The sequence below is a fragment of the Strigops habroptila genome, chromosome 5 (assembly GCF_004027225.2).
Source record: "Strigops habroptila isolate Jane chromosome 5, bStrHab1.2.pri, whole genome shotgun sequence".
Classification (NCBI taxonomy): Eukaryota; Metazoa; Chordata; class Aves; order Psittaciformes; family Psittacidae; genus Strigops; species Strigops habroptila.
Genome location: NC_044281.2, coordinates 82402280 through 82429615, shown reverse-complemented (window position 1 = coordinate 82429615; position 27336 = coordinate 82402280). Strand labels below are relative to the sequence as shown.

The following is a 27336-nucleotide window of genomic DNA, read 5'->3' as shown; positions in this document are numbered from 1 at the left end:
TCCAGGTAAACATTTAAAATTTATTAAACTTTTTGGTCAAAAGAACTGAACAGTTTGTACAGCCCCAGCGCGGCTCCGGCAGCACGGCAGGAACAGGGTCAGTTCGAACGCGCTCGTCACCCCCAGGAGCCTCCAGCAGTGTCACAACCCATGTACAGAGCAAGGTGTATTTGATTGAGGCTATTTGAGACCCTCGGCTCCCCGCCTCAGCTCGCAGCGGGGGGATCAGCCCTCCATGGCAGCAGTGGGAGGACAGACACGGTGGTGTGTGTGTATCCCACCAGCACCACAACAGCCCTGTTTTAAGGAAGCGGAGCACAAACCACGCTGGAGCTGTTGCCTCCAGGGAGCTGGGGTCCCACATCCATTCCCAATGTGCAGGCACATTCCCAGTGTAATCTCTACCTACTCGATGCTACTAACGCGTGCTGCAAGGGCGTCAGGAGCCCTCACCCAGCCTGCCCGAGGGCGAGGAGAAGGTTGATGCATTTTAGGCCTCTTTGGAGAAAACAAAAGTACCTAAGGCTTAAAAACAGGAGGGGAGAGCAGGATCCCTGCAGCCACAGCAACACCCGCCCGTGGCCTCGGTGCCTCCTGCCATGGGGGTGTCACAGCCCCAGTGTGCCCCAGAGCTGGGCACAGCCACCAGAGGGGTCGGGCTCTGGGCCTGGAACTGCAACAGGAATACAATAGGTTATGCCAAATATTGAAAATAAACTCTAATCTTCCTGACAAAGACTAAAAAGGTTAAAAACCGTAATGCACATGAGGTTTGGCTCTAGCTAACATTGAGATGCATCCAATGAACTCAATTTATCTTCAAAGAAGAAATAGTGTTCCACATTTGGCTTTCCCTCCTGGTCACTTTCTGTTAAGGCTGTGGACATCTTCATACCGACCTCTGAGTCTCCTACTCGGTACAGAGAGCACTTGACAAGGAAACCAGTGCAACTTGAACTGAACAACAGCTTCGTGGGAACTCTGACCTTGGAATCTGAGATACTACACAAAAAAGTCTGTATTAGTCTGCCAAAAATCACTGGTTTGGGGGCAAACCCTGTCAAATCTGCCCCTCAGAGTTATTCTGCACAATCTCAGGACATGCAATAAAATAAAAATAAGAGGACTGGATACATACCTTCAGATTTAAAAACACTTTTTATAGCTTGTTATTTTATTAAGTGGTTGACACCAGAAGGTGTGGTTAGAGATACAGGTGCTGAGTAAATAGTCATGGAAACCTGTCTACGAACCCAACTCAAGACCTACCTAAGTGCTCCAAGGTAAAACCACCTAAGCCTCGACAAGGCCAGAGGAGGAATGTTCACAGGCGTTAAGCACAATATATGTTCTGAAAGGCCCAAATATTACAGCAGAGAGAGCGCGAGAGAGAGAAATTACATTGTCATGACAAGTTTTCTTCTTGGGTGTTAGATTTTTGGTCTATCAACTGGAAAGGAAGGCTCAGACTTCAATAAATACACTGGGTTTGAGCGCTGGCCTTCATGAGCACTGTCCATCCGTTCTGCCTCTGAGGGTTCCTCGCGGAAAGCTGCGGCTGACGCTGCCTACCCCGACAGCAGAACATCCACGACTCCAAACCCGGCCAGATCCTCTCCTGGAGCTAAAGGGAAGTAAGTGCATCAATGTTCTTCACTGGTAGGACAACAAGGCCTTCTCTTTTACAGATAAACAACTGAGCGTAACTATGCGAGACGACGGCTCCGTCCTCGGGGAAGTCATCTCTAGTTAATTTTGTCCTGGAATATATACAAGTTATTGGTGGCAGCTACAGCGATGATGTTCTCCATGGGATGCCACGCTGTGTGAAGGATCTTCTTGTTGAAGTCCAGACTGTCAACGCTTATCTCATCCTTCTTCCTCTTGCCCCCCGTGCAGACCTTGCGCGGCTTCAGCACGGCGCGGGGCTTGCTGCTCTCGCGGGAGGCCTCCAGCGTGACGTCCCGGCGCGTGCTGCGGTCGAACATCCTGAAGAAGTTGTTGTAGGAGCCAGTCATGATGGCGCTGTTCGGAGGCAGAGGGAAGGCACATCTTAGTGGTTTCCAGGCACAGCATCAACCCCTGTCTTCTCCCTCACACACAAGGTGTCTGTCAGCCCCGGTTCACAGCCAGGATGGGGCACCACACTCTTCCCCTCCCTGATGTACGCCACTGCTCTGTTCCACCTGGATTTCAGCACTGCTCCCACTCCACTGCTTTCTCTTCTGGGTGTTCCCCTGGTCATCCCCCCCTCCCCATCCAACCTGGCCTTGAACACTGCCAGGGATGGGGCAGCCACAGCTTCTCTGGGCACCCTGTGCCAGCGCCTCAGCACCCTCACAGGGAAGAGCTTCTGCCTCAGAGCTCATCTCAATCCCCCCTCTGGCAGGTTAAAGCCATTCCCCTTGGCCTGTCCCTACAGGCCCTTGTCCAAAGCTCCTCTCCAGGTTTCTCTTTCATGCTCCTCACTTAGGGCATCAGCACCTAAGCAGCACACAGCAGCACATGCAATCCCAGCTACCTCTGCAGTAGCAATGTAGGAGGAAGGTGTCACTTTCTTTGCTCACCCCTGTGCACAGCTTTGAGATTTGATTTCCTCAATCCCTGTCCCCATCTAACCTATGTGGTGGATCTTCTGTTCTCCAATAGTGGACAGACTTAGGACAAAGCTTGTTTCACAGCCTGATCCTGTTACCACGAGATCAAACCTGATACCTTTCTGCTGAAGAGCCTGCAAGCTTTGGCTGCAGACAGGTCCCTGCTTTAGGTGTTTCAGATTTACTCAATGTTCAACAACAAAGTAAGAATGGCCAACGGGAGCCAACACAAAGCATCCAGATACAAGATCCAGACCTGCCATGCTCTCATCTATGTCTTCTGACAGCATTTTAACAGGCAGCTCATATTGCCATAGCTGCTGACAGGAGGTGTACACCGCTGGTGCCAATGTGGTGGCTTTACTACCTGATCATAGTGCTTCCACAGCTTGCAGGCAAGACAAACACTTGCACTGTTTGCAGCAGATGTGAGAAACTAGCTAAAGTAGTTTTATCTTCTTTAGCCTACAGAAAACATGGAAAGAAGGTTCAGTGTGCAAGCCACTGAATGCATGTTCTTGTACACGCTCTAGGAATGAAACCAAGTCACACTCTCATGGCTTGAAACGGCCACTCTTGACTAACAAAACTCAACCACAAACCTCAAATGATTGGAATGTAACTTATTACAACCTGAAAGTCCTGCTTGGGCTTTCCAGACTGGAAACCAAATCCCTAATGCCAAGGGAAAACAAAGCCCCAAAACCAAAGCCCTGAACTTACCTATCAGAACCGTTCCAGCAGCACTCAAACTTGTCAAAGATGCAGTCATTTTCATAGAGGGAACACAGCTTGCTCCGAAGGTACTCATGAACCTTTGGGAACATTGAAGTTGGTGTTAGCTATAGAGAAAGAGCAGGAAAGGGGAAAGAGGGCTATTGAAGAAAAGGTGACCACCATACTTGGTACGTCTCTACAGGCCTGTTCTCCATGTTGAGGTCCCACACTTTGACTGACAGGTAGTCTCTTGTCATCATGTATCGGCCGCTGTGACTGAATTTTACATCAGAGATCGAGGATATTATTTCTGAAAAAAATGATCTGCTGCTAGGATCCTCGGGCTCTTCAAAAACTGCAGACAGAAGACACAGCGACAATGAAACCAACACCAAGCTCCACAGCTGCCGGCGCTTGCGCTGCTTGGCAAACTTCAAATCAACATTCTGGCTGCTTGTTAAAGAAAGCTGCTGTTCAACACTGCTTAGGAAGGACCTTGTCTTGAATAATGTTATGCTTTTGGTCATCAGGTGCTAGATGCCCATCTCAACATCCCCAGCTGGAGCACAGCATCAGCAAACTACAACTCCTGGGATCCACCGGAGGAAGGAGTTAAGCACCCACACATGGGTGCAGTGAGCATGACACCTGAGCTACAAACCATGGTGAACACGAGCTGGTGAAAGCCTCAGCACCCCAAACACAGCACCTTAATGCATGACCCATGCACCAAGACTCCTGCTCAACCCACTTCAGATCTGAACGACAGTTGTACAACACAACCTACTCAGGTATTAGTATCTACACTTGAAATGCAGTTTGTATGCTTTTAAAAGCAGATAAAGAATGCATTATTTAAACTGAGGAGTCAGCCTCTGAGGGCAGTGCTTCAGGACACAAGAACTATTTAATTTTGGAATGGATCCCTTTTAGCAGGATGTTATTCAGTCACAGGCAGTTCAAAAATAAAGTGCTTCTAAGTAATTTAATGTAACAGTAACCCAAACAGATGGAGTGGCCTCGCACTCTGCATTTCCCAATGCACAAACATGTCCTTCCACCAGCAGGAAAACCTCATCTGCACTGGAGAGCGCTTACCTGCAAGCGTCAGTGGGGGAGGTCACCCCACGGGACTAGTGATACTGCTAAACCACAACTACTACAGTTGTGAGCAAGCAGCTGTGTGCAAGGCATAGGCAGTTATCCTTACGCTGCAGTACAAAAGCTTTCCTTCCCTCTGGAAGTTTAAGTGGCTCAGCAGGCTAAAGAGCATTCATCTTTCACCCCTGGAAAGTTGCTTCAAGCGCAGCATGTGGTTCTAAGAACTAAACTCTATGCTAGGAGCTGCAAATGTCACAAAGTAAATGGATTCTGGCAGCATCAGCCCAGTTTCTAATGCACAAAGGTGAATAAACTGCCCTGAACTGGCATTTGATAAGCAGATACCTTTGAGAAGCACCAAGACTGAGTCTGGACAGAAGACAGGTCTCACTGGTGCCAAAAGCACTTGTTCCCATCACTTTATGATGCATAAATGGGTAAACAGGAGCAGAGTCAGATGGTCAATTGTCTCATGCTACACTTCTGCTTGGTGATGGCCTAGAACAAGACAATTAAAATGTTCCATTCTACAAAACTACCACCCCTTACCTCTTTGGTAAGTATGCTCTTTCCCAAAAGCAGAACTTGGCGTGGTCATTTACAAGCAGAACACCTACACGCTCTATCTTACATGAAACCAAAGCAGGAAGCCCGGGAGCTAAGGCTCATCCCAACTTACACTTGGAGTGCCTGTCGCAGAGCGCTGAGGAGCGCATGTCACAGAGGCGGATGGTTCCTTTGCTGCTGCTGTACACGAACACGTTACAGTGGTGAGGGTGGAACTCTGCAGCAGTGATCACCTCTGTCAGCTCCTCCATGTTAGCAGGCTTAATATCTACAATATCTGGAGGGCGCTTGTAAAGGCAAGTTCACATTCAAACAGCTTCTGGCAGGTGACCACTGAAAAACGTTCAAGTACCATGGAGAAAACCAAGGCAAGATCCTAGTTTCCACCATGTGCAATCTACACACACATGGTGACTTGGGTAGATAAAGTCTAGATTTTACAGATCAACTTCTAGAGATGCTGGAGATAATTGCAGACTCCTCCCAAGCCTCCTTCTTAATGCTCCCTCCTGAACACACTCCATCTCTTTACCTGAAGCTTTGGAAAACTTGCATATGACCCATTGAACACTCAGTATTTCTGCAACTTCTGCCTCACCGCAGCCTTGTCAGAGGAGAACATCCTGAGTTGTGCATGCACAGCCTTGCTAAGAGGTCTGAAGTTACTTCTGCAGGTAGTGGTACCACCCGCATGGAAACCCCCTGAAATTTGTTTTTAGAGAAGTGCCAGTTAAAGAGACATTAAACTTTGGAAAGGAATATCTAAAGTAACAAAGGAGCTGCTTTTCAAACCATTCCACTCTTAAATCACCTGAATTCCACAGATGAGGGATGCTCCCCAAATTCCTCTACTTCTCTTTAGAAATCACTCTATCAATGCCAATTGTACTGGCGGTTTTCCACTGTGAGGATGCTTGCACTCAGAACGAATGAGATCATCCTAAGGGCTGCTTTTACTGTATTAAACTCCAGACTCCTAAATCCTCTATTTTAATTCCTACATTCAAACACCTACTCTAATGAGTAAAATTAAAGCGATTCTCTTAAACATACACAATTTAGAATTGCCCCAGTGTTCATAGAGAACAAAAAAAGGATACTAAAACTTCTATCTGTGATTTCTAAATGCCATAGGTTAATTCTTAGGTCATCTGCAGAAAGGTACGTTTCATGATCACTATTTACTGAAATAGAGTTTATGTGATAAGTATGTGCATTTGCAAATATCCTTCTGGGACTTGCTTCTACCATTAGGTCCATGGGTTTCAAGATTGGCACCTGAAACATGAAAAAGAACAGTCAGTTTTGGCAGAAACCTGATTTCTGAGTCAGAAGATCTTAATTACAATCATAAATTGTTTGGGTTTGAAAAGACCATCAAGATCATCAGGTCCAACCGTTCCCAGCACTGCCAAGGCCACCACTAACCCATGTCCGTAAGTGTCACATCTACATGGCTTTAAAATACCTCCAAGGTTTGGTGCCTCCAGCCCTGCCCTGGGCAGCCTGTTCCAATGCCTGAGCACCCTTTGGGGAAGGAATTGTTCCTCAGCTCCATCTAAACCTCCACTGGGGCAGCTTGAGGCCATTTCCTCTTGTCCCATCCCTTGTTCCTTGGGAGCAGAGACCAGCCCCCTCCTGGCTCCATCCTCCTGTCAGGCAGTTGCAGAGAGCAAGAAGGTCCCCCCTGAGCCTTCTCTTCTCCAGACTAAACCCCCCCAGGTCCCTCAGCCGTTCCTCATCACACTTGTGCTCCAGGCCCTGCACCAGCTCCGGTGCCCTTCTCTGGCCCCGCTCCAGCCCCTCAATGTCTCTCTTGCAGTGAGGGGCCCAGAACTGACACAGGATTCGAGGTGCTGCCTCACCAGTGCCCAGCACAGGGGGACAGTCACTGCCCTGGCCCTGCTGCCACACTGGTGCTGAGCCAGGCCAGGATGCTGGTGGCTTCTTAGCTGCCTGGGCACAAGCTGCTCATGTTCAGCTCCGTCAAATCAGCACCTCCAGGTCCTTTCCCATAAGCCACTCTTCCCCAGGCCCGTAGGGTTGTTGTGGGCCTGGGTAGAGAACCCAGCAGTGAACCCTGCTCAACTTCATACAACTGGCCTTGCCCCATGGATCCAGCCTGTCCCTATCCCTCTGCAGAGCCTCAACACCCACAAGCAGACCAACACTCCCACCCAACCTGGCTGTCCCCTGCAAGCTGACTGAGGGTGCACTCAATCCCCACATCCAGATAGCTGACAAAGGTACTAACAGAGCCAGGCTCGAGACTGAGCACTGGGAACACCACAGGCGTGTTGATTAATTAAATATTGATGGCAATTAATTAATTGCATACCACTGATTTCTATTTTGATTTAGTGACTATAAACACTTCTGAAACCCACTGAGCAAGAAAGCAATAAACCAGCCCACCAATGATGACTTTGCTGCTGCCAACACACCACCTCAGACACTGACTGCAGTAGGAGTTATCTGTCAAATACAGCAGCTTCGTACCTCGTCCCACAGGGCAGTGGTGGATGTTTATTATGACATTTGAGATCATGTTCATTTGAAACAAGCACTTAAAACGCCCCCCACATCTCAGAGGGGTGTGAAATTGGGAAGAAGAGTTTGCAAACAAAACCCCACTGTGCTCACTGAACAGCTTTAGGAACACCCGGATGCCCTGTCGCAAGCACCTGAGCTGGCAGGGTCAAGTGGACTAAGCTTCCCTCTAGCTCCTTCTCACCGACCAGCACGTGAAGAGTTGAAGGTTGCCCAAGGACATCCTAAGCTGTTCCAGGACATGCAATTCCACAGGACACCAAATGACATCATCCAACCAAGAGAAACCAGTTACGACAGTGTCCAAGGCTATCTGTATTCCCAGAACAAGAAACAAACGAACCCAAGAGCTCTCCAATCGCTTTCACCATGTTTGTATCTCAGTCTGTTTACATCAAACTGGAACAGTTAAAATTAATCCATTACTTTTATGAGGCAATTTTCCTGCCTCGTCACATGAGTGTTCCTGGCCTGGTTATGAAACTGAGAATGGCTTCATGTGAATTACCAGGAACGGTGCTTAGAAATGCCATGGTCTCTATGCAAGGGATGCACGATGGAGGTGCTGCTTCTCCTCCATGTCTACTCTTCTTTCTAAAAAGAAGCGAGGATCTATTTCTGGAACAAAATATGCCAAAGCAGCCCATAGAAGCCCATATACTCTAGCTCTCTAAACGCTATCATTTTAACATGAGGTTAACTCCAGGCAAGGGTTTTTCCCTTCTGCCAGCTGTTGCTCAGACCTGGTTCATTCCATCACCTCTTCTTGTGGGATGCAGTGCCTGGAGGGGTCTGCAGCTCAGCCCAACCCTCCCTTCCCTGAAAAGCAGCAATTTAGAGGACTGACTTGTGAATACTCAATCAGATCTTGGCTCCCACACTCAGAGCAGGAAGACTCTTCCCAGAGGAAGCTGATATTTTTCCCCAACGCAACTATGCATTAGGGTCATGTATACCTAAAGCTTCAGTTCAATATCCAACTGAAGCAAAAGCAAGGCCAAGAAAACCCACCAAAACCTCTACAACTGCACTGTCCCTACGAGCATCAGCAATGGCATTGGCTTGGGGAATAGTGAGAGCCTCAGTTCAATTCCTATTTATAACAACAACATAAAACCTCCAGAAAAACCCTGAACCCCACACAACTTCACTTCTTGAGCTCCTGCTTTGAATGATCCTAAGTCTGGAGCACAAACCCTACCTCTACATCACTGTGCAAGTGGAAAAACATCAAGACTTTTCAAGTACGCATTAGCTTTTCCAAATGCCCAGAACTTGCCCCTAACACAACCACCTTCTACCTCACCACAGGATACCCAGCACCCTGTGTACGTTTCTGAGTCTTGTTCTTAGAGGAAAAAAAGACCAAACAAGTTAAATCTCAGCAATATTGAGAGGGAAGAGAAAAAACTATCAATACAACCAGAGCCAAATTCTTGCCCAGTTCACGATCCAAGAGAAGGGCCCTACCTGCCAGCTTCAGAGAAGCCCTTGGGAAAGATGTACAGATTAACCTGGGCACTGGCTTCTCCTTACCAGTGACCAGCACAGGCAGTGCAGCACTCTCCTCTGCTGACTAGTCATGGCCAGGAGGACAAGTCAGAGTCTGAAATCACTGTGCTCCCTGCACTTTCCTTTGTGTTGCACTGAGACATCAGCCTATTTTAAGAGCACAGCAGTATGAGCCCATGCTGGCTATGAACTGAGCACACAGTAGTGCAGCCCCAGTCAGAGACACCCCAAAATGCTGTGTTCTCAGGCTTAAATACCAACATTTCGTTATATTTCATTGCTGTCAACAAATCAGCATGGCTTTTTCTACAATTCTAACATACTGAGGTGGACAAAGGCTTCTCTAACAAAATATTTTTCATTTTAAAAACAGCTTAAATTTCAAATCCATTTTCAATAAGGCTAAAATGTTCCAAGAAAAGAAAAGAAACAAAACCCAACAAACAAACTACTGGGAAGCCAATAATACAGTGTTATAATGATGAAAGTTTGCCTCAAGTTTTCCAGAGGAACCTTATTTAATCATTACATATATAGTGAAGTGTCTTCATTTTTAATGTCTTTCCAATGACCCCAACCAATCTATCACCTTTAATCTCCACATTCCAGCTGAGCACTTTGGTAGTACAAAGTGGAGAAGTACATGCAAAGACATGCAAAGGCAGTGAGCAGACACGTACCCGCAGTGCTGTGATTCTGAAGGGATCCCGCAGTCTTCCATCTTCATCTTTTAAGTTATACCCTTCGGCTCGTTTATCCCTTTCACTTATTTTCCATAATTTAATAGTTTTATCTAAAATCAGAAATTCACGTGCTTGAGAACGAATTCAAGTCAAAGTAACATCACTAAACAGCAGAGGCAGCAGAGTGGCTGTCAGTTGTCTGTCTTAGTTTCCCCTGCTTGCAACAGGAAGGACCCTGATGGGCTCCTTTAAACAAGAAGGTAACACGGAGTAGAGCCCTCCCCAGGCACATTTGGGACTGTGCCTTCAGCTGTATTGTTCAGCAAAGCCGACACATGGAAATCAATATCAAAGTTAAGGCTATTTTAATTTCAAAGTGCAGTAGGCAGCAGCCATTCCTGCTTTTATAGTTTCATATAGCGGGTAGGACATCAGCACTTACTCATTTAAGTACAAGGCAAAAAGTGATCCAAACTTAGGAACAAGTGTATTCCTCTGACAGTAACAGCAATTTTTTCCATAGAATCATTTAGGTTGGAAGAGATCCTTTAAGATCATCAAGTGCAACCATTAACCTGGCATTGCCAAGGCCACCACTAAACCATGTCCCTAGTTCTCCATTTACATTTACAGCTTGCTCCATGGTGCATCAAAATGAAACCAAGCCAATGCCTAATAACCACTGCTAAAATACCTGGGAAAAACCAGAAACAGCCCATAAGTGCATAAAAGCTTGCCATTTCCAATTTAGAATACATAGAAGCTGTGCGGAAACTCCAAGTACACAGTGAACACAGTATAAACCTCCTCCTTGAGTGCCCCTTGTCTTTCAAACAGTCACTCTCCAAAGCACCCGTGATGTTTTGGTATTGGAAAAGCAAAAAGATTGTAACCACGGTGCTTCCAGTTCAAATGTAACTGTTACAAATTCACCAAATCACATTTCAAAATGAGGATGATCAAGTCCAATCCAGACTTCTGCTACAGCTCAGCACACTGGGAACCCATTTATATAAGACCTATAAAGCAGGGTAACAGGGTATGTAAAGTGACAGCATGGTCTGTCTGGCCCCAGAAGGCAGCTCTGGAACTCTGTCTGTTGCTGCTTCCTCATTTCTACATTCATACATCAGTACTTAGACTATTACAAACAAAACATACTTTGCATACAGAGAAGACATTAAACCAGCCCCAAACCCTGCAGAACCCCACAATGGGTCACAGGTGACAGAATATCCAAATGACCAAGTCCTGTGTGCAGAACTGAAGTGTCCTTACCATTTGTAGACAGCAGGAAGTGAGCAGCATTCTGTTGTGGTAACCACCTAATTTTATTGATTTTTTCCTCAATTTCTAGACTTTTCAAGTAGTCGAACTCAGGTTCATGACTCTGGAAGGTGCTGTAAACATTGTACTCCCCCCTGGAATGAGGACGGCTTTTACTCTGCAAGGAAACATGACACTGCTTGAGGCTGGTGTTAGGAATTGTACATACAAACTAATGACTACAAATTATCAAGTAGAAACTTTTACAACAGATCTTGAACAATTGACATTTTTACTCTGCGATCTTGTACCCAGTTTCGCACCAATATAGGTGTACACAGACTTAAAAGCATCTCTTTATATATTAATACATTTGCAGTCATACAACACGGCCCATCAGAGCACTTCCAAGGCATGCTGGCCGCAAAGGAGTCCCTGTGCCTGCCGGGAAGGCTTTGAGGCTATTCCACCTCTCCCAAGCAGTTTCCGCAGAGCTGGAGCAGACAAGCAGCGCCCTAAGTCCCACACCACCAATTCCATGTCATTAGTTTCTGCTCGTCACTTAATGTCTATTCCCATCCTCTTCTCTTTACTCATTCCTGTAATCACCACAATACGGACATAAAGCGGGTTGCCAGAACAGGAAATCAATGTAAAAGGACACAAGACATGGAGTAATTGAATGTGGTTTTTACAAAAGTCATTGTGCTGAAGGCACAGCAAGATCAATGAGAGCACTGCATCTACCTCCTCTCCTACTCCTTTTAGAACATGCTGTGTCCAGAAGTGGTAGCAAGGTTTATATAATTGAGCTTTAACAAACTTTTTTGTTTGTCAAAAACATGAAGGCTGGAATTAGTACACGTTCGTCTAAGCCATTCTATAGTGCTCATCATGGTGTCCCAAAGATGGTGACAAACACACTGACAACTTCTCCTCTCACAGAACTAGAAGACCACTTTGTATGATCCTAGACCTCATAGCAGCCTTCCAGTATCTGAAGGGGGTCTACAAGGATGCTGGGGAGGGACGCTTCCTTAGGGACTGTAGTGGTAGGACAAGGAGTAATGGGTTCAAACTTAAACAGGGGAAGTTTAGGTTAGATATAAGGAAGAAGTTCTTTACAGTGAGGGTGGTGAAGCACTGGAATGGGTTGCCCAGGGAGGTTGTGGATGCTCCATCCCTGACGGTGTTCAAGGCCAGGTTGGACAGAGCCTCGGGCGACATGGTTTAGGGCAAGGTGTCCCTGCCCATGGCAGGTGGGTTGGAACTCGATGATCTCAAGGTCCTTTCCAACCCTTACTATTCTATGATTCTATGATCCTCATTCGGTGGCAAGGAACAGAGATCAAAGTCACCAGTACCCACAGATGTGCAGTATCAGAGTTGGGACAGTCAGTTATCAGGCTTCCAACTGGGTTAATGGCAGCCAGCAGAAAGCACACCCTGCACCCTGCCTGGTGGTAGAAAACAGTGGGACTCACAGCCCTAGAGCCCAGCAGGCCAGCATGCGGCTGCAAAGGCAACCTGTGCTCTGACCCTGCCTCACACAGGGGCTTGGGGAAGGTCACTTCAGTGAGGGTTTTCCTGCCCTGTCTCACGAGCATGGACTTTTAGCTAATGCTGGGACTTCACGTTATTATGTATTATACTTGTCACTCTTCCAAATGTTGGACAGGATGCTCCCAGCTAACCCTGCTCAGTATCACTCTCTGCATCACTTACAGCCACCCAAGCTTTGAGCAAGCTGGGGCACTAGGCAATGGCCTCACTCTTTCCTCACACATTTGGTTGGAATCATCAGCTGCTTGGAACTGAAATGATGTCTGTGAGTTCAGGGCATGAGGTACCACAGTTCAGCCCACCTTCTCAAATCGTACTGCATGGGGAACTCAACAACCTAAGTTGTTGGTAACCCAGTTAGCCTAGTTAAAATCCACACTGTTTAAAACTGTGGATCTATTCCTTTACTCCATGACTTCTGTAGTTTTCCACATGCCAAGAGAAATAACCCTTATGCCCAACTCTTCCCTACAGTCTGCATGGGCTCCCAAGAACACTTGAATATTCCTGGGTGAACAGTCTGACTGTTGGGGGTTTTGACTTACAGAACCAGTAATGGCTCCACTCCCAACAAGCACCAAGACAGCCAGAGATCCTGAGCAGGAGGACACTTCTGAGCTTGATCTCTCTGAGCCTTGGTTAAGTCTCTAGAGCAGACTAACTGACCCATGAGCTACGAGCTGTGCAGGTGCAGCAGGGCAGTATTCCAGCAGCTTTTTCATGTCACTGCCTCTCAAATCCTCACAGCAAAACAATAAGTCACCTTCAGTAAAAGGTGGTATGAACAGTATCACGGTGAGGATGAAATGCAATATACTGGAAGCTGTTTGTTCACTCACTGAGCATCATCTGAGCCACACCACAAAAGAAGTGGGATTCTGCTGGAAAAAAATGGGAGCATCTAGAAATCAGTATAATTCATCACAAATGAGCCGAATTAAAATTCCATGATCAGTTTTGGTAGTTCTGACCCAGAAGAAGCTCAAAACAAACCAAAGGCTCAAATTCTTATCAGCTCTTCAAAGCAAAAGATAAACAAGTTCTTTGGTGGAGGGGGCAGAAGTGAGAATCGCCATGTGGAATATTAACTGTTTAAAGAACACAATTCCCCATTTCTCCCAGACATGACAAAGCATGACAAATACTTTTCAGCATTTAGTGCACTTTTCCAATACACATTATTCCTCTGGATATGAAAAGCTCAGAGATGGCTCTGCAGGGATGAACGGGGGGGCAGCAAAGGCTACAGCGTTATCACACAAGTGAGCAGCACTGCAAGGAGCCAGCCAAGAGCTGTGCCACTGCAGGAGCACAAGGCTTCCCCTCTCTGAACTGAAAATGCCTCAGTGTTTCTGGAGAAGCTGTTCCCACTGGCTTTTATTTACAGGATCCTAGAATATATCAGATTAATTCTTCAGTTTTTGAACCATCTCACCCTGCTGTCCTCGCAGCTTAACTTGCATCCTTATTTATGAACTTTTCTTACATTATCTTCAAAGGCATTATAATTTTATAGAATAGAATGGTTTGGGCTGGAAGAGACCTTAAAGCTCATCCAGCTCCAACCCCCTGCCATGGACAGGGACACCTTCCACTAGAGCAGGTTGCTCCAAGCCCCTGTGTCCAACCTGGCCTTGAACACTGCCAGGGATGGGGCAGCCACAGCTTCTCTGGGAAAAGTCTGTGCCAGCGCCTCAGCACCCTCACAGGGAAGAGCTTCTGCCTAAGAGCTCATCTCAATCTCCCCTCTAGCACGTTAAAGCCATTCCCCTTGTCCTGTCCCTCCATCCCTTGTCCAAAGCTCCTCTCCAGGTTTCCTGGAGCCGCTCTAAGGTCTCCCCTTCAGGAGCCTTCTCTTCTCCAGGCTGCCCCAGCCCAGCTCTCTCAGCCTGGCTTAGATCAGCCTGACCAAGCATAAAGTTCAGAGGAAAGTCCAGAGGCAATTCTGCAACATGATACAGAGCACAGCATGTATAGATGTAAAGAACTCCCTTGTATTTTGGGGACTTTTTTTTGGTGAAGGGTGGTTTAACCACCACCAAACCAACCTCCCAAATTCAGCACGGGGCAGGTATTTGGAGATTTGGCTAATTTGGGGTTTTCCCAGAAAGCCATCAACCACTGAAACCTCGCAGCATGAAAAGATGAAGTGAGACAGTGCAACACAAGAACAGTGGAGTAACAGCACTTTTGTTTTTCAAGTCACTGACCTCTTGTTCCCTTTGAAATATAACCACTCTGCCACCTTTGTCTCCTGTTGCAAGAAGATCACCAGAGTAATTAAATTCAACTGTTGAAATAATATCAGCTGTAAACAGAACAGAAACAAACAGCACTGTAATGTGGGAAGCAAAGCAACATGTTTCAAGACTTGAACACAAAATTACTACTTGTATTAATGCAACAACACACCTCCTTCATTTACATCATCATATCCAGACATTAAGCCATGTTTCAAAGCCTAACAATACTTTTAGATTTAGGTTTATAATCTAAAACACTTCCTCATTTCTCAGTTTAAGCTTTTGAGGGCCTTCAATCATAGAAGAGAAGGCATGTTGGTTTAGGAACCCAGACTCTGTGTTCTACCTGGTGGCAGTAAATGCTGAAGCATGTAAGGAGACAGGCCTGCACAGACTTCCCAAGTACAAATCCTGTTGGAAGCAGCTCAGCTGTGGCAGTGGTACTGCTCTGGAGCAGCAGTGCAGATGCACTGCTCCCACTGAGGCTGAGGCATAGCTGCCTCTCCCCACGCTGAGGACTCATGAAGCTCTTAGTTCAGGAACCTGGTGTGGACATCCCCCTCTGCCGAAGGGCTGGGGGCAGGAAGGAACGAAAGGAAATGCTTCCAGCTGAGCTTCCTGAACCAAGCCTGCAGAAGCACCAGCACATACACCACAAACAAGAGGCAAGGCTGGCTGCAGCCGAAGGAAGGGAGGGTGAAGGAAAACAGAGCAGCACTCCAGCTCTAACTGACTCGGGTGCCCTTGGGCCTGAACCCTGGAAACCACCAGTGTGCTGGCTCACCACTGCTCACCACGAGAAATCTTTGGAGGTGGCAGTAAAGAAATAATTGTCCTTAAACAATCTCTAACCAAGGGGCAGAGAGATAAGGGGCTGTAAATGTCTGTCACAGGCTTCAGGACTATGGCAACAAACCCAACAGGGCACTCAGCATCAGAGGGTGAGTAAACATCCACCCCTGACACAGCAGCTGGGCTGGTGCTCATGGCCGCACAAGGGCTCCACTGCATGGTGCAGGCAGAGAAACTGCAAGATGCGAACTGTATGATACCAGTTAGTTTCACAGTTTGCAACTGGAGAGTAGATGAAAACTGGGTTCCTGTATTGGTTTTGCTGTGCTACCTCTTAAATTCCTTTCAATAACCCCCCCACTCTTTTGAGGAAGGCAATTAGGAAGCCTAAGCAGTTTTCTCAATATATAATCCATATTTCATCTTTTATTAACAGATGCCCTTGAAAACAGTTTTTCCTAATGCATAAAGATAATGATTTACCTTCTTGGATTAAAAATAAATATTAAAAATAAACAACAACCTTCTGCAGCTGTATCCCAGCCTTCCCAACCACATTACTAACCTGCTTCTGGACACATCCAATTTTATAATCGTCTTTCTTTCAAAGGTTATGAAAAGATTCCATTTGGGTAAAAACCAGGATGATCACATAATCCCAGACTGGTTTGTGTTGGAAGGGACCTTAAAGCTCATCCAGTTCCAACCCCTGCCACGGGCAGGGACACCTTCCACTAGAGCAGGTTGCTCCAAGCCCCTGTGTCCAACCTGGCCTTGAACACTGCCAGGGATGGGGCAGCCACAGCTTCTCTGGGCACCCTGTGCCAGCGCCTCAGCACCCTCACAGGGAAGAGCTTCTGCCTCAGAGCTCATCTCAATCTCCCCTCTGGCAGGTTAAAGCCATTCCCCTTGGCCTGTCCCTACAGGCCCTTGTCCAAAGCCCCTCTCCAGGTTTCCTGGAGCCCCTTTAGGCACTGGAGCTGCTCTAAGGTCCCCTAGAGCCTTCTTTATTTCAGCTTTTTCTCCATATTGACACAGTAACTCACACTGACATGTATATAAGGGTGAGAGAAGACAAACTACTGCCACACTGGCTCACATACAGCACATCACTGCACTCCTCTCATATACAAGACATGTCTGTGATTCTGACTGCCCAGAAGCAGAGAGGTTTGTCCATCTTCCCCTCTGGTTTTGCTGCACTGTGGCTAGAACTCTGTTCTGCAAGTGGCCAGGGGAACTTCCCTCCTGAAAACTATGGAGAGCAGCAAGACCTATGGCTTTAGAGCAAGATAATCACCTGGCAGTATTTCCTTCCAGACATGAAAAATGTTTAGTCTCACCTTTGGAAAGGAGTTCTACTGTAGTTACAGTGTAGCTTCAGAGCAGGAAGCTCCTAGCTGTCTTTGAAGCTGGTATATTAAAGGACAACTAAATTATGGTTCTCTAGAATCTCTAGTTTAAAAGCACTGAGCACTTCCATGGGTGGTAAACATCCTCCCAACACATGAGAAAGCTACAAACATCCATCTTTAGAATAATGTAGTGGAAGCCATCCTCAATGATTCAGGAGACTGTCCTGTAAGCCTTGACAGATGCTCCAAAATAAGTGCTCTAAACATCACCATCACCTCCCGCTATCACAAAACTCCTGTCAGAATGCTACTGAAGGTCTATAACCTCCAAAGCTTCCTGAGCTAGTTACAATGGGGAGTGAAGGGGGACAGAGACCACCACTTGTTAGGATTCTGAGTCTATACCTGCAAACTAATGTAACCCCACCAAGGATTCACACTGGGTATTTCTAACTGACACCAAGGTCAGCGCCTGGGCTCTCTCTAGGTAATGGGGAATGCCAAGAGATCCACAACATCTAAATTAGATGCCTAAAAGTAGCACCTGTGAACTCTCCCTCTCTAAGGTGGCTGCACATTGCTGCTTGGGCTGAACTCCAAACCCTGGAAAGCATCACTGCTGCACAGCTCACCCAGAAGAATGAATGTGCAGCTGCAGTTCACGCTCAGGACTGGCACTAACTACACAGAAGCAGCATCAACTTCTTTCTCATTCTCCTAAGCTATTCACAGCCTTCTGCCAAAAGCCCATTCCTCAGACAACTGATGAACAGGGAAGTCAAACAGTCCCTGTGGGAGAACACCACCTAAAGGGGGTAGGTTCAACTGCCAGGGGATTTTAACTTCTTTTTCCAAACACCTAACGGAGAACACACTGCTTCACATCCAGCACACACACTGACAGAACACCACACATCAGAAAACTGGTCCCATCCCTCCCTTTGAGAAATATTTTACAGACAGCACCTTTTCCATGATGTGTCCTAGAGATGCAGCAAAGGAACAAGGGACTATGAAACTCACTGAGGAGGTTTATGCTTTGAGGAGATGACTGGATCTGGATCAGAGCCAGGCAGCTGGCATGAACTGTAGGGGAGACTGCCAGTGGAAACTAAACTTAGAATGAACATTTCTGTGCCTGTCATCAAGATCAAAGGTGACACACCTTTCCCTCTGACACACTGTTATTCTACACAGGGTTTTATTCCACAGCTGGAAAAAGCTGTGGGAGACATTGTATAGCCTCCTACAGCTGATGGGAACGAAGCTGAGAGTACAGAAGGGGGTAAAGTGGCAATTATGTGCTCTTAAATCAGCCTGGAAATCAGAAGTTGAGATCATATAATCCCAGACTGGTTTGTGTTGGAAGGGAGCTTAAAGCTCATCCAGCTCCAACCCCCTGCCACGGGCAGGGACACCTTCCACTAGAGCAGGTTGCTCCAAGCCCCTGTGTCCAACCTGGCCTTGAACACTGCCAGGGATGGGGCAGCCACAGCTTCTCTGGGAAAAGTCTGTGCCAGCGCCTCAGCACCCTCACAGGGAAGAGCTTCTGCCTCAGAGCTCATCTCAATCTCCCCTCTGGCAGGTTCAAGCCATTCCCCTTGTCCTGTCCCTACAGGCCCTTGCCCAAAGCCCCTCTCCAGGTTTCCTGGAGCCCCTTTAGGCCCTGGAGCTGCTCTAAGGTCTCCCCTTCAGGAGCCTTCTCTTCTCCAGGCTGCTCCAGCCCAGCTCTCAGCCTGGCTCCAGAGCAGAGCTGCTCCAGCCCTCGCAGCAGCTCCATGGCCTCCTCTGGCCTCATTCCAACAGTTCCACTTCCCTCTTGTGCTGCAGGCCAAAGAACTACCTTTAAGTACCCGGCAGAGTTTAACAGAGTCCAGAATAACCCTGCTTCTTGAGCTAGTTTGAATTATTGAGCAGATCTAAGGCCAGCCAAGGGCAGGCGCAGGGCACTGAGCTGCCTGCCCGCACGGCAGCAGCAGGAGCCGGCCGCAGCCCGCGCAGGCGCTGAAGGCCCCGGCACACTGCACGCAGGAGCCCTCCTGTGGCCGGGCTGCCAGCCCCGGTGCTGGGGGCTGCCCCAGCAAAGCCACTTGGCACCTCGGCGGGGGGAGCACTCAGGCTGCTGCACCCGGGCAGGGAAGCAGCAACAGAGGGTGTCAACCCACCCCCAAGCCCTGTCCCTAAGGCTGCCCGCTGCCCTCCCCAGCAATCACCCCAAACCAAGTCCTTGTTCAGCCGACTCAACAACAGGAGCTTGCCTCTCTCAAAGGACAACTAGTTCAATTTGCATTTCCTTTTCGATGGAACCAGATCATAATTTGATGCTGGAAGTGTCCTTTGAATTATATTTTAAAAGCCCCATCCTCACGGAGTTTAACGTGCATAGTTTGATGCTAGTACAAAGAAAGGGCAAAGCAGCAGCAAGAAAAGAAAGTAGTAATGAACATTACCTTCACGCTTGCCAAAGCTTTCTGTGCCTTTTCTTGCAAGCAGTAAGTAACTGTGGAGGCTATTTTTAATATTCATGACACAGTCCCAGCATTCTGGGTGCAAATCCATTGCCTCGGTATTTTTTCCCCTCTGCAGAATAGTAATTCCAACAAGCTTTCTGCTACTGGAAGTATATTTAATGAATTCATGCGATTCTGTTTGGTTTGCTTCTAAGTGGCTCCTTGTCATGCTTTTCACTGTACTTTATTAGGAGTTACTAAGTGTCTTCACATGATGGGTAAATATCTTTTCTTCCCCTTGCAGCACTCACACCTTCCTGTGCCTTTTCTTTACTTAAGATGTTTTTGTCAGTTTTAAGCTTTTGCCCCAGATGTTAAAATACTCCACGAATGCACAGTAGTGACAGCATGTATGGGAACTGTATCAACAGGTACCACAACCTGCCAGCACTGCAGAGGCAGACAGCAGCAGCTTTCACTGCACACAGTAACACATGGCTGTAAAGACTTGCACTAACTCCTGCACTCCCAGCACTCAGTGTTGTTCTGCATTCCCACCCCACAGTTCTGCACCGCTCACTGCTGACCCAAACTGTTTATCACTCACCCAGAAGCTCCACACTCCTGCAGCTCCACATGTAAACTCTCACCCAGCTACCCTAGCAACTTGCCTTCTCCTGCAGCCCGTGCTGGCTTAGTCTTTTAAAGGATTTCCTCTCTCCTTTAATATTCCACTTGCCACCTTTCCCTGGTACTGAGAATGTTTTCCCCTTAATGCCCACAGCCCTATACCCCTGTGCTTTTCTGACCAGACTGTCCTAACTTTGTTATTCATCTAAGTCAGGAAAAAGATGCTAGATGCAAAAGCTACGGGTGAGCTTCGACTGTGCAATAAGGCATTTATGAACCACTCCTGACTGCCGGTAAGGTCTCCTCCCTCTCTGCTGTAAACTTCCTGGTTCCCTTTACAAAAGTATAGATACTCTAAACGTTTTTCTACTTGTATTCATGCTCCTCCTCCTGCCCATGCAGGTCCAGTAACTCATGGTGTGCACATGGCAGAGAAAACAGGAATCAAAACCTGATACCATGGTAAAGATTCCAGATTCAAATTCCCAGTGTGATGGCTGCAGGGCAGAGGCTCTTCTCCACAGAAACCCCAGATGACAGCACATGACCACTTTTATGAAGCCTGAAGATCACCTGGAGCTTCGTCTTTTAAAGCATAACTACTCACTTGTACATCTGGGCTTCTTCACTATGAGGAGTCTAAAGATTATGAGAGAGACAGAAGCTTCTAAAAGTCCACTAATGTTGTATTCCTCACACACAACACGTTGTCTTAGTCTCCAGAGTTACTTATGTAGAGTAAATCTATATATTATACATTAACATATTATTAACAGAATCACAAAATCATTCAGGTTGGAAAAGACCTTTAAGATCAAGCCCAGCCGTTAACCCAGCACTGCCAACTGCACCACTAACCCATGTCCCTAAGTGCCACATCTACAGAGCTTTTAGATGCCTCCAGGGATGGTGACACCATGACAGTAAACCAGTGCAATTTACTTTCAGGTGGCTAACACCCTGGTTTTCATGTTGTCTGACAGAACTGGAATTCAAAACACCACTTATTAGTAAATACTACTGGCCAAGAAGAACATTTTTAGGTAATAGCATGTTATGGAATAAAGGGTAAAGACAAATTCTTGGTCCATGGCTTGTACAAAGACTTGAGATTAAAGTGGTCTACCTGAAACATTAAGACAACTTTCTCCAACAGGAAACCAACACACAACACGTGCTCAGGTCAAACCTTTTTGCATAATATTATGACCCAGTTTCAGTGTGCGCTTGAGCCCAGAACCCCTCCATGTGCTGGGCTGCATCCCCAGAGCGTGAGCAGCAGGTCAAGTGAAGGGATCCTGCCCCTCTGCTGCGCTCTGGGGAGACCCCCCCTGCAGTCCTGATCCAGCTCTGGGGCAGCAGCACAAGAGGGACGTGGAGCTGCTGGAGCGAGGCCAGAGGAGGCCCCGGAGCTGCTGCGAGGGCTGGAGCAGCTCTGCTCTGGAGCCAGGCTGAGAGAGCTGGGCTGGGGCAGCCTGGAGAAGAGAAGGCTCCTGAAGGGGAGACCTTAGAGCAGCTCCAGTGCCTAAAGGGGCTCCAGGAAACCTGGAGAGGGGCTTTGGACAAGGGTCTGTAGGGACAGGCCAAGGGGAATGGCTTTAACCTGCCAGAGGGGAGATTGAGATGAGCTCTGAGGCAGAAGCTCTTCCCTGTGAGGGTGCTGAGGCGCTGGCACAGGGTGCCCAGAGAAGCTGTGGCTGCCCCATCCCTGGCAGTGTTCAAGGCCAGGTTGGACACAGGGGCTTGGAGCAACCTGCTCTAGTGGAAGGTGTCCCTGCCCATGGCAGGGGGTTGGAACTGGATGAGCTTTAAGCTCCCTTCCAACCTGTGATCCTATCAATAAAACACCACAAAAACCTTCCCCGGAGCCAGTATTATCCCATCAGATGAATCCTGCAGATCACCATATACAACACACACATAAAGCATGGAAGATGAAGGAAACTTTCAAAATCTTTGGTCCCTGCTAGAAACGGAGGCTCTTCAGAATGCTCACAACAGTGCTCTGGGCAGTGGGGATGTGGTGAACCGCCAGAGGACCAAGGCAAAGCGCAGTGCTACTGGGGAGCAGTGCATAACGCTTTAGGGAGGGTCAGAGCAGGTATCTCAGGTCTTGTTTGTGGCAGAACACTGCTTTTTGGGGAAAAAATCAAAACACAGCTTAAACCCCCACTTTCTGTGCAGTTCCATCTTCAACTATAGCCCATTACTTAGAACGAAAGGAGACCATACACATGGCTTAATGATGGAGCCATTATTACCATACTTTCCAGTTCTTACAGAAAACAAATCTTAAAAGCCATCACCTAGTTCTGTCATTCCTTCCACGCAGTTTTAAGCACGTGTCAGATAGCTGTGCCTCTTCTGGAATAAGTTTAAGTCTGAAATTATGCCAGAATTTGCTTTAAAAACAGCAAGAACAGGCCAGTGAAATTCCTCAACCCCACAGGAGAACAGTTTTGAACCACTGACTTGTAAAGATGATTTAATACTAAGTGTTTTTAAATCCCTTGTATCCAGACTTGAGAGCAGTTACAGGATTAGAGACCAATATTTTCTTATTAATTGTGGGTTTCTTCCCTACTTGTGCTCTGACAAACTCCTGAGCTGGACTTCCTTAGCACTGCAACAAGCTTTAAAAGAAGTAAGGAATTGTTCAGCTGATGATAACAACGTATCTTTTAGTTTATCAGTGTTGTCTACACCTATTACTGTTTGGACCTTTTAAACCCCCCTAACAGTACTTATCTTTGATATTTCAATGGAGATATGAAGTTTCTGAACATGTAGAAAATCCAAGGCAGGTTTTCTGAAAGCCAATGACAACTTACTTTGAAGAACAGAAGTTTTGCCAATGTGAAATACTTTACAAAGGTTCATGCTCAAGTTAATGGATTGGAGCTTCCAAGGAGCTCTTGCCTACTACCAAAGGGCACCATGCACAGCATCCATGGGCAGGACCAGGCTTTACACTCACCTGCTTAAAAAAAAAGGTTTCAAAACCCACACTTAAGGCAGATGAAGCTTAAGCTGATGCAGCTCCAAGAGGAAAGCAAGTACCTGTTTAGTGGAGTAACCAAACCCTTAAAGCTGCTTGTGTCTGGAACAGGAAGATACACCTAACCAGCACTTACAGACAGGAATGGTTCATCTCAGTCCCAAACCCCACACTGACTGCTCTGAAACCCCAAAGAAACCCCGCTGTCCACAATGGGAAACCCATGATCTCCACAGCGCACGGGCTCCCAGTCTGACAAAGAGCAGCCGCCCTGCCCAGCACTTCCAGCCTGTCACTGCCACAGGCCACTCAGGAAGGCTTAGAGGGCCACTCTCTCTGTATATAAATAATACATTCTGTTAATTACATCCAGAAGTGCTCCTGGATTATATGCACATCTGGCCCAAGGAAATTTGGGAATATCTGTATACTCTTTAATAAATCATTCTAGATTTTGCTTGCCCTCCCCCCCAAAAAAAAAAGCCAAACAGAACAGTTTTGAACATGCAAAACAGAACACTGAAATCTCAAATCTGATGAGGTCTCAGGCAGCATTATCAGTAAAATAAATTAATACTTTAAAAATATTCCTGCATTTAGAAAGGTACTTTCTACTAAAAACAGTAATCCAGGAAGAACAAGTTTCACAGGCAGGCAGTGGGGGTTTGTGGCACATGGTTTTACACTAACAACAAAATTACTACATAGTTTTAAATTAAATGGTCTTAATGTCGACTCTTTCATTCAGTATCTGTTTTATCCCCCATTCCTCCTCCTTGAATCCAACTTTTCTGCTTTAGATAGCTATGTATTTCAGTAACTGCTGTATTATCCCTGCTCCGTTTGAGGTGGCCGGACTGGCCACACAAACACTGCTCTATTTCTCTCCACAGAGCACTGTACAGATACAAAGATTATTCACTGCAGAAAGTGAATACACAGAAGACAAAGAGGAGACAAAGTGATTTATAGATTAACAACCTAGTTAAAAAAACCCCGGGTATGGAGATGGCAGCAGCAAACCCAACTGCAGGGATCTGGCATAGCCATGTTGGCACTTGTGTCACAGCAATACATGTGTGAAACAACTACTGAATATAGAAATACCCTAAAATTGCACTTCCAACAGAAGAGACTTTGGGTTAAGGTGCCTGACTACCAAGCTTTGTCATTTCACCTACTGACTGAATTGTCTGCAATAACAGTCTGCCAAAAGCCTGCATTTAATACATCTGACAGGTGCTTTATGATGTCTCTTTTCAGACTGCATCTACAGAGCTGCTTTTTCACAGAACAGAAAAAAGTTATTTCTAGAAATAGTAAGCATTCACCATCACAAAAACCCTACAGGAAACTCCCAGGGGTTTTATGTACTATTTGCAGCAAGGCAACAGTCACCCATCACATAGATTTAGACATGCAGTTTGGTAAAAGATGGTTTAGGGATGTTTAAAAAGATGGTAATGAGTAAATAGTTCCTTAACAGGGGACAAAACACTAGCAATGTACCTGCACTCACTGCACACTGCTCAAATTCAGGCAATTATTAGCAAATACATTGTAACTTTATTTAATTCCAACTTCAAGGCAAAAAACTAATGGGGGAAAAGCCCACAAACCAAACCAATGAGTGCAAAAGCTGCAAGTAGTTCTTGTTTGCCAGTAGGAAAACCAAACTCTATACCAATAGTGCAAAGCCAGGTGCTGAATAATTACTTAATATTAATTGCCCTGTGGAGAAAATGGTAATTCCTGATACACAGCAGCATCACGCACAATCTGAAGCCCTCACTCCAGGAAAAGTCACATTAATAATGTTTTATTAACATTGTTTTATTATTAATATTGGTTTTTATTAACAAAGTTGTATTAACCCTGGGAAAATCCAGGGTTAAAGCACTGAGTGTTGCCATCACTATTCTCCCTACCACTCCTGGTTACTCAAAGCAGAGAGCTTTCCCCTCTCTAACCAAGAGCTCTGCCCTGCTGTGCCTCATCACTACTAAAAGTTCCTCCTTGCACAGTCCTGTTACACACTTAGACAATTAACTGGGTTTAGGACATGCTGGTGTTTCAAAACTGAGCAGCTTTCTAGCTCTACACAAATCCATGGCACTGGGAAGCAAATGCCCACAGGAGTAAGGTGCTCACAGGAGTATACTTTTTGCAAAGGGAGAACTGACTTTCAGTCACATAGATGCTCAATCCTAAGAACAAAGCACCACTTGGGAAACTCATAAAAGCCACTTCAATACATTCTCATAAGAATTCTGGGAACTTCAGAACCATAGTACAAGCTACAAAATATATTTAGAGAGGAAAAAGGGAAGAGAGCAACAACACAGCCTGAGCACTTGTTTCTCAAGTAGTTTTCAAGTCCATTCCTCCCATAGCTACTATTTTGAATGGAATGCCAAACAAGTGGCATGAAAACGAAAACACTGTCAGCATAATTCCCCTGTAGTAGACAAATACAAAAAATATTTGCTGCATCCAGTAAAGCACAAACCCAAACCACACACTGGCACTGCGAGTTGCTTCACTTAATACACGCAGCTATTTCAGTCAATGCAGTAAAACCAAATAAACAGCAGAGAATTGTTCCACACACATACTTCACACCCGCTTTTCTAAATAAAGCCCAAACAGTGCTGCCAACATTAACAGTCTGAACACTGAAAATTTAGGGGGGAAAAAAAAAAAATGAACTTTCTCATCAACACTGAGCAAAACTTCACATTGTTTCTACACGCTACAGAGAAAGGCTTTTTCCCATTGAAATGTTCCTTAGTTTCTATGACTGCAAAGCATGCTGTGCTTAGAAAGTTTCAGAGACATGCAAAGGTGTGCCCATTTTCCCTACTGAAATATGACTATTTATAGCTCCCAAATGTTAACGAGTGGGACTGAAATCTCTTCACAGCTGCAGGAAACCTTTAAACTCTGCTTTTTAAATGAAGCCCAAATGACAGACCTGCACACTCTCTGCTGCTCTCTTTGCGTCAGAGGGAAACTTGACAAGCCTGACAGACTCCATTCTGTGTTCCCCCCCCCCCCCGCTGTGTTTTATCACTGTCATTACCTTTTTCTCTCTAGTGATTAGAACTAAAGAACCGGAGGAAGCCACCGTGTCTTCTCTATTATGCTCTCCTGCAAAAGCAGCGCGCTGCACAGGCACTAGCTTAGTCATTGCAACACACCCGTCCTCCGAGCCTGGGGCACGGACCGGGGAGATGCTGCCGCCGCTCAGCCCTTCCCAGCCCCGGCTCCCTCAGCGCGGGCGTGACACCGATGCTGGGAGAGGAAAACAGGGTGTTGGTGGCTGCGGCGGGCGGGAGCCACCGGCGCCCCCGGGAGCCCGCGGCCCGGCCCTCCCCTTACCTTCCGCCACGTCCTCATCGATCGCCCCCTTCACCTGGGAGAAGCACCACTGGAAGTCGTTGCTGCCGCCGCCGCCTCCACCTCCTGCCACCCCTGAAGCGGGAAGAGAGGCCGGTGAGGGACGGGTCGCCCCGCGGAGCGCCGGGCCCAGCCCCTTCCCCGGCGCGGCCCGCTCCGCCGCCGCACGGCCCGGCCCGGCCCAGCGCAGGCCACAGCGCCCCGGCCCCGCGCCGCGGCCCGCCCCGCCGCCCCGCGGGGCAGCCCCGCTCCCCGCCGTGCCTCCCCCCGCCCGCCTCCCGGGGCCGCGCGGTGCGGTGCGGCCTGCCGCGCCGGTCCCGCAGCGCCCTCCGCTCGCCGGGCGAGCCGCAGCCCGAGCCGCAGCGGGGCCGGGCGGAGCCGCGGGGCCTCACCTGCCATGTCGCGCGGTGCCGGTGCGGCGGAGGCGGGGGGGCCGCGGGGGCAGGCGCCGGCCGGGAGCGGGTCGCAGCCGCCGCACGGAGCTGCCGCCGCGGGAGGCTTCGGGGTTTCAAAATGGCGCCCATTGCCGGCCGGCCTGATCCGGTGACGTCATCGCCCCGGCTCCCCTCAGCGGCGGAGGCGGCGGGGCCCGGCCCGCTCGGCACCGGGGGGAAGCGCTGCCGGTGGGGCGGGCCGGCGCTCGCAGGGCGGGCGGAGGAGCGAGAGGAGGGCGAGCAGGAGAGGGAGGAGGTCCGCGCTCCCCGGGCGGCGGCGGGGAGGCAGGAAGGAAGCGAGCGCGGCGCTCCGAACTCACCGTTACGAACGCACCTTGACGTGAGGGAGCGCGGCGGGCCGGGGCTGCCATGGCCGCGGGGGCTGCCCCGTTCGTGCGCCTGCTGGTTTAGTTTTACTTCCCCCGCTCTCCCCTCCGGAGGTTTAATTGCGGCGCTGCCTAAAAAGATGGACGTGGTTC

At 47.7% G+C, this 27336-nt stretch overlaps 1 protein-coding gene across 5 annotated transcripts; it reads right to left on the bottom strand.

Moving 5' to 3' along the window:
* On the bottom strand, nucleotides 1-27002 carry PPP2R2D (protein phosphatase 2 regulatory subunit Bdelta). 5 transcript variants are annotated; one of them, XM_030487197.2, is made up of 10 exons: nucleotides 26816-27002; nucleotides 26406-26498; nucleotides 14767-14864; nucleotides 11006-11171; nucleotides 9725-9837; nucleotides 6083-6260; nucleotides 5095-5259; nucleotides 3500-3669; nucleotides 3321-3412; nucleotides 1-2025 (listed from the first exon to the last, which is right to left on the bottom strand). In XM_030487197.2, the coding sequence occupies exons 1-10, from the start codon at nucleotides 26820-26822 to the stop codon at nucleotides 1746-1748; spliced, it is 1362 nt and encodes a 453-aa protein (XP_030343057.1). In that variant the 5' UTR covers nucleotides 26823-27002; the 3' UTR covers nucleotides 1-1745. The 5 variants fall into 5 exon arrangements, with proteins under 5 accessions (XP_030343057.1, XP_030343054.1, XP_030343058.1 ...); XM_030487195.2 differs by having other exon boundaries at nucleotides 2011-2093; XM_030487194.1 differs by lacking the exon at nucleotides 14767-14864 and having other exon boundaries at nucleotides 26816-26959.
* Between the last annotated feature and the right edge of the window lie 334 nt (nucleotides 27003-27336).